The 11,344-nt window shown below is 41.7% G+C and overlaps 2 protein-coding genes across 2 annotated transcripts; both read left to right on the top strand.

Annotated features, from left to right (window-relative positions):
- The first annotated feature begins 1,244 nt into the window (after positions 1-1,244).
- Positions 1,245-3,722, top strand: LOC114556094 (alpha-1-antitrypsin-like protein CM55-MS). The gene is made up of 5 exons (XM_028578948.1): positions 1,245-1,902; positions 2,039-2,109; positions 2,282-2,478; positions 3,003-3,150; positions 3,233-3,722. The coding sequence occupies exons 1-5, from the start codon at positions 1,257-1,259 to the stop codon at positions 3,431-3,433; spliced, it is 1,263 nt and encodes a 420-aa protein (XP_028434749.1). The 5' UTR covers positions 1,245-1,256; the 3' UTR covers positions 3,434-3,722.
- A 3,999-nt stretch (positions 3,723-7,721) lies between these two features.
- Positions 7,722-11,198, top strand: LOC114556093 (alpha-1-antitrypsin-like protein CM55-MS). The gene is made up of 6 exons (XM_028578947.1): positions 7,722-7,826; positions 9,341-9,926; positions 10,018-10,088; positions 10,408-10,601; positions 10,713-10,860; positions 10,939-11,198. Exons 2-6 carry the CDS (start codon positions 9,347-9,349, stop codon positions 11,134-11,136), a joined length of 1,191 nt encoding a protein of 396 aa, XP_028434748.1. The 5' UTR covers positions 7,722-7,826; positions 9,341-9,346; the 3' UTR covers positions 11,137-11,198.
- The last annotated feature ends 146 nt before the right edge of the window (positions 11,199-11,344 follow it).

The following is an 11,344-nucleotide window of genomic DNA, read 5'->3' as shown; positions in this document are numbered from 1 at the left end:
GTCAAACTTGGCACTGCACACTCGTGCCCCTAGCAAGAAACCTGTCAAGTTTGATCGGTTTGAGAAATACGCGAATAACAAACACACTGACATATAGACGTTCCTGTAGCCTAATAGATGGCCTATTGAATAACTTGAAGATGAGATATTTGCAACGATGTGACTCAAAAACAGTGTCTGGTAGCCTTAAATTCGGGAATTGTCATTTGTTTATTCAAAGTCAAAGACAATCCAAAGTAGTGCTACTTTGCAAATGTTGCAAACTTAAAAACAATTTCTGGTAGCCTGCCTATAAGTGGCATCACACTCTGTCTGCTACTTGTTGTCTGTAGCCGGTTGTGCTTTGCATGAGTGGGATTCTTAAACATCCTGAAATTCAGGACTTGTTGTTTGTTTATTCAAAGTCAAAGACAGTCCAAAGTAGTGTTACTTTGCAAGTGTTTGTGGGTCTGAGCTGTATTTCATTTTTTAGCTGCCAAAGCTCCGCTGCTTTCTTAGACCCTCTCCGTCTCTGGTCCTGAGCTGTGCAGTGTGAGAGGGGGAGTGGCAAGCAGCTACAGCGGCAAAAGCCAATCTCTGCGTCTTTTACCGATATATATTTAATTACAGTATGTCTTTTGCATTTCTAATCCAAACACTGTCAAACTTGGAACTACACTTACTCGTGCCCATAGCAAGACACCCGTCAAGTTTGAAATCCATTGTAATAACGGTTCGAGCGATATGCGAATAAAAGACACACAGACACACAGACAGACGTTCCTGTAATTTCTAGATAGATATTTATTAGTTTAACAATTGTGATGACCCTTCCCACTTTATGGGTGGCTCATGTGAGCTGGGTAGGATGCAGGCAGAGGTGTGGTATTCTACACCTGGTTCACATTAGCTTGATTGACTCTTTGTCCTTTAAAGAGGGCTGGAGATTCAGTTCTGGTGATCTCTCTCTCTCGATCCACACATCCATAAAATGTTTGTTTTTGAGTTTTGTTTACATTACATCCTGGATCAGAGCTGCTGGTTACAGCGTTCTCGTTCAATAATGGACCAGTTTCAAAAGATTCTTGTTCAAATTAGTCACTTAGACACAGCCTGAAAAATATCACTCTTTGATCAGATTTCCTTGAGAGTAACTAAACAGCCCACATATTCATCAGATTCACATTATACTAAACCTTCAGAAAATACCTCCAGTACAGTTTCCTCATTAAAACAAACAATGAAGCTGAACTTTTGAACTTTTGTCTTAGTTGACAATGATGAAGCGTGCAGCCGTGGGTCTCTGGGTCCTATCAGCGGTGATCTGCGTGGGCAGAGGTCACGATCACCATTTGGGTCACGATGACGACAAGACCGTCCAAGACACCGTAGAGGACGGCAGCGCCAACAGCGTCTCCCTGGTGACCGAAGCAAACCAAGAGTTTTCCTTCCGACTCTACAGGAAGTTAGCAGCTGATGCTGACTCACAGGGAAAGAATATCTTCTTCTCCCCGGCTAGTGTGTCGACTGCCTTGGCTGCGTTGTCCGTGGGAGCACGGGGGGAGACTCACCGTCAGCTTTTCAGTGGTCTGGGCTTCAACAGCTCCCTCCTGACTCAGACAGATGTGGACCAGGCCTTCCAGATGTTCCTCCAGAGGGCCAACAACACATCTCAGGAGGACGCCAGCGAAGGGACCGCCGTGTTCGTGGACAACGGCTTCAAGCCGAAGCCGGAGTTCCTGCAGACCCTGAAGCAGTCGTACTTCACAGATGGGTTCAATGTGGACTTCACCAACGCCACAGAAAGTGCTGACACCATCAATAAGTACGTGGAGGAGAAGACCAACGGGAAGATTGACAAGCTGGTGGAAAACCTGGATCCAAACACAGTCATGTATCTCATCAGCTACATCTACTACAGAGGTAAGAAGGTCCTGTGGGATGAGAGCTCGTCAGTAATAATCTAATGTAATAATGTAAGATCTGTTAACATATTTTGAGTATAAATTGAACTTATTAAACCATCATTTTTGTTTTTTTTCTGCTCATTGTCTAACAGGAAAGTGGGCGACTCAGTTTGACCCTGAGCTCACCAAGCAGGACGACTTCAACGTGGACGAGAACACCAAGGTTCAGAGTTTCACTCTCAATTCAGAAAAAATTATTTGAGTCCCAGTAATTAACAGGGGCGGAGCTAGACATAGTTAAAAATTCAGGGTTCAGCCCAAACCTAGAGCGAGGGTCCGTTGGGAATCCTTCATTTATGAAAGATATATAAAGTATTTAAATTGTCATCGTCCAGGTTTCAGTCGACATGATGAATCTGGAGGATCGTCTCCACACCTATCACGACTACGACCTGAACACAATGGTCCTTCAGCTCCCCTTCAACAGCTCCTACTCCATGCTGCTGATGTTGCCTGACGCCATGGCAACACTGGAGAACGCCATTTCCCCGAACCACGTCACCAAATGGTTGAAGGCTATGATGAGACCCAGGTTGGGAGAATCTTAATTTATGCTTCTAATATGTGGAAGGATTGACACTGAATAAGGTACACAGCTTTGTCCTGTCCGATAGAGACTTTCCTCCCCAATAAAATGCCCCCATAAGTGGTTTGTTCCAGCATCATTCTGACCTGTTTTTAGGTTTGTAGTGGCAGCGCCCTCTAGTGGTCGTAGTAGTTCTGATGGGAGCAAAGCAGGAAGTAAGGTGAGGAAGTGTCCTGGTAAGAAAGCAGGTTGGGGGGGAGGGATGTGACTAAAAAAAACGTTTTTCCGACTGAAAACGTCACCATTCACGTTATGTCCTGTGGGAATCAGAGGTGGGAACTAAAAGGTCTATCACTGTAGGGATCCTTTCCATAATGTTGTCAGACACTTATAATAATACTAATCTGAGTCTGTCGGTGATTTAAAAACGGCACAGTATTATTTAAGGCCCTCATAGCCAAATGAAACTCCTGCCCTAGTAAGATTCACTGAATGTTTGTCTTTCTCCCCCCACTCCCCCAATGCTTTAGGAGACATGATGTATATATTCCAAAGTTCTCCATCAAGACTTCCTACAACCTCAACGATGTGCTGTCAGAAATGGGAATGACAGACATGTTTGGTGGTCGTGCAAATTTGAGAGGCATTTCAGAGGAGCAAGGACTGGCAGTCTCAAAAGTAAGTAAACAGAGCATATGTTTTATTATTTCACACATATTCCAGTCGTCTGTCGTCTCACTTACTCTCTGTTGCACCGCAGGTTGTGCACAAAGCTACGCTGGACGTGGATGAGGCCGGAGCCACCGCTGCTGCCGCCACAAGCATCAACATGAGATTAAAGTCTAACCCATACCTCCCGGCCCCTGTGTTGAAGTTCAATCGTCCATTCATGGTCCTCATCACTGAAAGAAACACGGAGAAAATCCTCTTCTTGGGCAAGATTATCAACCCCACCATCTGATGGATCATCACTTAGTGTTTGCTGGAGCACAGCTGTTCAGAAAAACTATTGTTTTGTTGTCTCTTGCTTTATTGACCGAGTGTGTAGCAAACTCGGCTACTGTGAAGGCAAATTAATGAAGGGATAAAATATTATAAACAGCCATAAGCATTTGGTATTCATTTATACCAAAGATTAGCTTTTAAAAAATACAATAGTGACCACCCACCTTTTGAACCGCTTTGGCCCCGGAGTTGATTTTCACCGTTCAACATCTCCATTGGCGTTTAATTAAAGTGCCCATATTATGAAAAAAAACACTTTTTCTGGGATTTGGGTTGTTATTTGTGTCTCTGGTGCTTCCACACACATACACACTTTGAAAAAGATCCATCCATGGTGTTCTGAGTGAGATCTGGTTTCTGAATGTGTCCTGCCTTCAGTCTCCTGGTGAGCTGGTCAAAATCGGCTCGGACTGTGACGTCACAATCCGAAACGAGCTGGCTAACCACAACCGTTAGCTCGTAGCGTTAGCGTTAGCGTTAGCATGGTAACGCTAATGCTAACGCTAGCATGCTACCTCGTTCTCAATAGCAAATCACTGCTACAACACACACAAGTTCACCATAATCCCCAAAAGAACTACTTCCATGTGCTCCCTGGTTTAGAAGAAGTCTCCCAGCTGATCCTGCCTTGGAACTGACCAAAGTTGGAGAAACAGCCTTTCTTTTACTGTCTATGGAGCTAGCTGACATGATCTACGATCTGAGCTACTGAGCATGTGCGAGTGCAATCAAAGATAGAAAGAAGAAGAAGAAGAAAAGAGGTCTCACTCTGTAGCTAAAACAGAAACCAGGTGAAAAGAGGATCTGCAGCAGTGAGAGAGAGCTGCAGCAGTACAACAAAAATATGGTGTTTTTTGAAAATTAAACCATGTAAACCTATTCTGGTACAACCTTAAAATACAGTTATGAACCTGAAAATGAGCCGAATATGGGCGCTTTAAGTGCTGGTATAAAGACTCTTAAGCCTGGAACCAGCCAATCAGCTACGAGATGAATCATGACCATAAGTAATTTGATTCGGTGCAAAAAAACATTTTGAAAAAAAAAAAGAACAACCCTGTAAAGAAAAGCTCAGAGACTTGAGTGGTAATAGTTAAACATTTCTATGGTAACAATAAGCTCAACCAATCAGAAAGGTCACTGGTAAAGCTCAGGATTGTGGGTAGTTAGTTGTAACAACCAGAAGTAACTATTAATTAGTCTTCCTGTAAAAAAAATTGGTTGTTCCCTATTTAAGATGATGGTGATAAACGCAAACAACTGCCAATCAGCCCAAAAATATGGAGTCACAGGATGTGATGTACTGAGATGGAGAGCCCAAACAGAATTCGTATTAAAAACGTAACATTTGCTGCTCATAAAAATCACAACTTTTATTGTCCCCAAAATATTCAAAAAGTTTTCTAATTTATTTGAATTCTTTTTGTCAAAATGGATTTTGACTGAGCCCAAAAAGGCTTTCTTAAAAACGGCAAAAGTCAAAAAGAAGCACACCGTTGTCCCCAAACCGGCCTCTTCTGTGAGATGGACCGGATGTTGTGTGAATATGTGATCCAAAAAATTAAATTTTGGTTTTATTTAATTTGAAGGCTTTTGAGAAAGAAATGTTTAAATGGTTTCAAAACAGCATCCTGACCAAAACTTTGACATAAACCAGTCTGTGATTTACTCAACATCCTCTGATCTTAACTATTCTATTTGTCAAAATAATTGATCATATCTGCATTTTTTCAAACTCCAAAATGAGGTATAATGTTATTTTCTTAGATTCATTGACCATAAATAAATAAATAAATAAAAATAGCGTTAAAAGAGTGTTAAAAAAGTTTTTAAAGCGGCAAAAAGCATAAAAACAGCGTCAAAAAAGTCGGAAAAAGTTCCAAAAAAAACGCATTTTTCAACTTTGATCCGGAATGACAAGTTCATAGAAGACGGTGAAGTTAAAAAAAGATTTGCTCCTCATAAAGTCGGGGGTCGTCTTATTTCTGGGTCAACACGGTAAATCACATCAGTTTAGGCCACGCTGAGTTATCTTTGTAAAGTACAGATGCTAAGTAAGAAATTGATCATTACCCTTAGCAGTCCTTCTACAAGTAGTTAGCTCTGACTTGCACTGACGTTGCTCGCCCTGATCCCTGTGGGCCTGCAGCACGTAGCCCGTCAGCGGAGAGGTGCAGTGAATGGAGAAAGATAAACACTTAATATGGACCAGCGTCTCAGAAGTTCTCAGGTTGCTGGGGAGAAATGGATATCGGGCAGCAAAAGTTAAACAAGGCACCGATCCAAGACGTTTCTCTCTGCCCTGTAAGACGCTGCTCTCCCCATCCTCTGACTGCTGCTCGTTGGCCGGTGTTTGTCACTGTTCTGATTGGTTAAAAGAAAGTGAACGCCTCTAGCAGCTGTTCAGTTTTAGAAGAGAGAGAAAAGTGATAAATTAAGATGTCTTCCTGAAGGAATTTACACTGTGCTTGATTAGTTCCCAACACTGTCTGAATTGATGGCAGCTGCTTAACCCCTTGACGCCTGAATTTATTCACAATTATACAAACAAAATATTATGTGTGTTTCTGGCTCCAAGCTGATGCTAAATTAAGTTGAGATTGTTAATTTGTCTATAGCTTATATGGAATAGATATAAATTTAGGTATGATGCAAATTAGCGACAACAGGCATTATGGTAAAATTCTTTACAAAATGGTAAAATTAATAAAACACATAGTAGATTTCAGTCATGTCACAAAGTTGTTAGAACTTCTAAACTGTAAATGACAAATACATGGATCTTGACAACGGCAAGAAAGAAAACACTCTCCTACTCCCTAACATTGACAGTAGTTTCTTTAGGGGTAGGGTTAGGTTTAGGGGTAGGGTTAGGGGTAGGGTTAGGTTTAATTTCGCTTCCGTGAACCGGATGTATCTCCCACTCCGACCGGTCCTACAAGAAACCAGTGCATGCAAAAGGTTCCTAGGTATGTATCGCATGTAAACAAACCGGCATTGGGGGGAATACACCCACGCTATCTCGCATGTAGTCGGAATGGAAGGGGTTTGATGCAAATTAGCGACAGTCGGCGTTAAGGGGTTAAAGTTGATGTAACATTGACAAAGTTGCTTGAGGAACTACCTACCAGTTTGAAATACTGTTTCCCTTCAAATATCATGCAACATAAAGACCGTAGAGGACCGTAGGACAACATTAGACGAGAATAATGGATCAAGTAATCACATTTTGGAGTTATCACATTTCCAAACTCTTTTTCCATACAACTTAAAAACTCAGCCAACAACCTGCAGCCTTCAGGTACCCTAATGTCTTTTTTTTAATCCACAACACAGACATCATTCACCTGTTAAGAAGTCCCTGATCCATTTGCAGGTGTTGGGTGTTCACACCCAGGTCACGCAGTTAGTCCACCGTTATTCAGTTCAGTCATTTCAAGGTTGGATTTGCAGAAGTTTTTCAACATATACGGAGACCTAACAAGTTTTGATGCCTCGAAAAAATAAGTACTGCAGAACTTCATAAAATTCAGGACAAGATTCCACATTGAAGCCATTCTTTTCAAGATTATATTTTAGAAATGCATACAAGCCCCCTGATTTGCATATAAGATCTTGAAATAAAAAGAGAGGGAAATAAATAAACGTGCACTTATGAAACAAAAGTACCACGAAATAATTAAAAGTCGAACCTTTTAATATATTTATTTAACTCATTGATTTATTTTTATATGAATATTTATATTTATTTAATTACTTATGTATTTATTGGCTCATTTATTTATTTCATGATGTATTTCAAAGGAATATTTATTTATTTTTTCATTTATTTATGTATTTATTCATTTATTTATGTATATATTTATTCATTAATTAATTTTATATTGAATAATACGGCATTCCATGGGAAATCAACTTCCACCATAATAAAGTCTGCACACAGAAAAAAAAAAACAGTCCCTTGCATCCCTCAGCTTGTGTTTCTGTCTATCAAACACCGAAGGCGCTGTCGGGGATCTATACTGGCTGTGTGCTTTTTTTACGCTTCTGGTGGATTTGTTTTTTCTTTTAAAAACTTCATTATTCAAGTAAAAATATAAAGATAGACTTTATAAATCCCAAATTGGGAAATTACTCTGTTACAGCAGCATGTTACAGGGAGACACTCTCACACACACATACACAACACAATCGTGATGACCCCTCCCATTCATGTGAGCTGGGTAGGATGCAGGCAGAGGTGTGGTAGTCTACACCTGGTTCACATTTTCTTGATTTACTCTTTGTCCTTTAAAGAGGGCTGGAGATTCAGTTCTGGTGATCTCTCTCAATCTTCACAGCCAGAAAAGGTTGGTTTTTGATTTTTTGTTTACTTTATTATTCTCATGTGATGTGTTGGCTTGCTTAATCCTTAAACTACAGAGTAGTTGAGGAAAAGCCCCAAAATCACGATCACCAAACCCACCAGACTCCATGTAAATAATCAGGACTTTTAGCGTGTATAGAGCCAGCATATCTCCACCAGACTCCGTGTAAATAATCAGGACTTTTAGCGTGTATAGAGCCAGCATATCTCCAGATTTAAATGGGTGAATTAAGGGTTTATTTCAACCAAACCAGAGTGGTGATTGTTGGAACAGTGGAAAGATGAACCAAGACAGCTTTTCATGGTTTAATTTTGTTTCTGTCCACTTTGACTGACGTGTGTTTTATGATTTATTTATTTAATTATTTACATGGAGTCTGGTGTAGTATGGTGATTTTAGGGTTTCATGTTAAACAAAAAGGATCTTCCTCTTCAACAAAATGGTCTAGCTCTGTAGGGATCCTTTTCGTAACGTTGTCAGACACTTAAAATAATGTAAGTCTGTCAGCGGCAAAACCCGTAACTTTTAGTGGATGGAAAATGAAAGGCAAATGTTAAATTGTAGCTTGTTTCACCACTGCAGGGGTCTTGCTTAAAGGCTCTGAACACCACAGGTGATTTCAGTTAACCTGGCTGATTGACCTTTTTTCCCCAGGACTGTGGGTGTGTTTAGACTGCCATCTTCCTGAGTCCTGTATATGCATGACAAATGACAGCTTTATAATTTTTCTTGGTAAAAAAGATTTGTGACCCAATTTCCATCTCTGCTTCAATTCAATTTTATTCATAGTATCAAATCATAACAAGAGTTATCTCGAGACACTTTACAGATGGAGTAGGTCTAGACCACACTCTATAATTTACAAAGCCCCAACAATTCCAACAATTACAGTAATTCCCTCAAGAGCAAGCAGTGCGACAGTGGCGAGGAAAAACTCCCTCTTGGGAAGAAACCTCGGACAGACCCAGACTCTTGGTAGGCGGTGTCTGATGGGCCGGTTGGGGGTGTGATGAACAGTGGCGATAATAGTCACATTAATAATGGAACAGTGACTTCAAATGGTAGTCGTTAGGTAGTAGTTCATGACATTGCAGGGCACCGCTGAGCTCAGCAGGGAGTGCAGCAGGACCACGGCGACAGCAGAAATATGATGGGGGGGAAAAAAACATAAGGACTCCGGGGAGTAAACTCCCCAGAAGCTAGGATTAGTAACAAGCATTTCTGGGACGGGATACACACAAATAGTAATAGAGAGGGAGAGGAGAGAGCAGCTTAGTGTGTTGAAGGAAGGTAGGTAGGTAGGTAGTCCCCCGGCAGTCTAAAACTAACAGCGTAACTGCCTCAACATGAGCAGAGATCATCAATGGTGGGTTTGGTGATAGTGATTTTTGGGGCTGCTTCATGTTAAAGTAAAAGGATCCTACTCTTTATATACCTCCAGTACAAAATTGGTTTACTCACTACAATGAAGCTGAACTTTTTAACTTTTGTCTTAGTTCACAATGATGGTGATGCGTGCAGCCGTGGGTCTCTGGGTCCTATCAGCGGTGATCTACGTGGGCAGCGCCAACAGCGTCTCCCTGGTGACCGAAGCAAACAACGAGTTTTCCTTCCGACTCTACAGGAAGTTAGCAGCTGATGCTGACTCACAGGGAAAGAATATCTTCTTCTCCCCGGCTAGTGTGTCGACCTCCTTGGCTGCGTTGTCCGTGGGAGCGCAGGGGGAGACTCACCGTCAGCTTTTCAGTGGTCTGGGCTTCAACAGCTCCCTCCTGACTCAGACAGATGTGGACCAGGCCTTCCAGATGTTCCTCCAGAGCCCCAACAACACATGTCAGGACACCACTGAAGGGACCGCCGTGTTCGTGGACAACCGCTTCAAGCCGAAGCCGGAGTTCCTGCAGACCCTGAAGCAGTCGTACCTCACAGATGGGTTCAATGTGGACTTCACCAAAGCCACAGAAAGTGCTGGTACCATCAATAAGTACGTGGAGGAGAAGACCAACAGGAAGATTGACAAGCTGGTGGAAGACCTGGATCCAAACACAGTCATGTATCTCATCAGCTACATCTACTACAGAGGTAAGAAGGTCCTGTGGGATGAGATCTGGTCAGTCAGTAATGATATAATATAAGATCTTTTTTTTTTTTATTTCTGCTCATTGTCCAACAGGAAAGTGGGCGACTCCGTTTGACCCGGAGCTCACCGAGGAAGATTACTTCAATGTGGACGAGAACACCAAGGTTCAGATTTTCTCTTAATTCAGAATAAATGATTTGACTGGCAGTATTTAACAGGAGTGGAGCCAGACATCGTCAACATTCAGGGTTCAGCCTAAACCTAGAGCAAGGGTCTGTGGGGAATGGATTTACCTAAGATTTCTAAAGGATTTATCATGCTGTTAACAGAATTTGGGAAACCCTGATAGTTGTAACACCCTAATTGGTTTTTGATGTGCTTTCTTACACCCTTTTGCTGTTTTTTGACACAGGCTGCATGGATTTGAATCCCAGTCCAATTAAGCATCATTGTTCCTTCTGTGTTTAAATTGTCATTGTCCAGGTCAAAGTCCTCATGATGAATCTGGAGGATAGTTTCAACACCTATCGCGACAACGTGCTGAACGGGACTGTCCTTCAGCTTCCCTTCACCAGCTCCTACTCCATGCTGCTGATGTTGCCTGATGTCATGGCAACACTGGAGAAAACCATTGGCCCACACCGGGTCACCAAATGGTTGCAGTGGATGAAGCCAAGGTTGGGAGCATCTTAATTTATGCTTTCAATATGTGGAAGGTTTGACACTGAATAGTCAGTCAGTGATTTAAAAACTCACATGGGTATTTTTTTTTTTTTTCTATGTTTTAGGAGACTTGATGTATATATTCCAAAGTTTTCCATCAAGACTTCCTACAACCTCAATGATGTGCTATCAGAAATGGGAATGACAGACATGTTTGGTGAGCATGCAAATTTGAGAGGCATTTCAGAGGAGCAAGGACTGGCAGTCTCAGATGTAAGTAAACTGGGCATATGTTTTGTTTGACACATTTTAATTTGTCGGTCAATTCACTTACTCTGCGTTGCACCGCAGGTTGTGCACCAAGCTACGATGGACATTGACGAGGCCGGAGCCACCGCTGCTGCTTCCACAGGCTTCAACATCGAACTGCTTGCCTTCGTGGCCCCGGCCCCTGTGTTGACGTTCAGTCGTCCATTCATGGTCATCATCATTGAACGTAACACGGAGGAAATCCTCTTCATGGGCAAGATTATCAACCCAACAATCTGATGGATCATCACTTTGTGTTTGCTCGAGGACAGCTGTTGCATCTCAAAAGAATCTGAAAACAACTTCTGTTGTCTCTTGCTTTATTGAGTGTGTAAACGTTTTTTATATAATCTTTGAAGGTAAAATAATGTAGGGATAAATATGATCAACTTCCCTAAGCATTTAGTATTCATATAGATCGAATGTAAAAAATGCAATAGAGCCCACT

The sequence above is a fragment of the Perca flavescens genome, chromosome 5 (genome assembly GCF_004354835.1).
Source record: "Perca flavescens isolate YP-PL-M2 chromosome 5, PFLA_1.0, whole genome shotgun sequence".
NCBI classification, from domain to species: domain Eukaryota; kingdom Metazoa; phylum Chordata; class Actinopteri; order Perciformes; family Percidae; genus Perca; species Perca flavescens.
The sequence above is the reverse complement of the archived record's forward strand: the minus strand, read 5'-3'. Positions and strand labels throughout refer to the sequence as shown.

Coding starts and splice junctions, on each gene's coding strand:
- LOC114556094 (XM_028578948.1), top strand. CDS start 1,257: ATGATGAAGCGTGCAGCCGTGGGTCTCTGGGTCCTATCAGCGGTGATC. Junction 2,110..2,281: donor ACGTGGACGAGAACACCAAG/GTTCAGAGTTTC, acceptor GTCATCGTCCAG/GTTTCAGTCGACATGATGAA. Junction 3,151..3,232: donor AAGGACTGGCAGTCTCAAAA/GTAAGTAAACAG, acceptor GTTGCACCGCAG/GTTGTGCACAAAGCTACGCT.
- LOC114556093 (XM_028578947.1), top strand. CDS start 9,347: ATGATGGTGATGCGTGCAGCCGTGGGTCTCTGGGTCCTATCAGCGGTG. Junction 10,602..10,712: donor TTGCAGTGGATGAAGCCAAG/GTTGGGAGCATC, acceptor TCTATGTTTTAG/GAGACTTGATGTATATATTC. Junction 10,861..10,938: donor AAGGACTGGCAGTCTCAGAT/GTAAGTAAACTG, acceptor GTTGCACCGCAG/GTTGTGCACCAAGCTACGAT.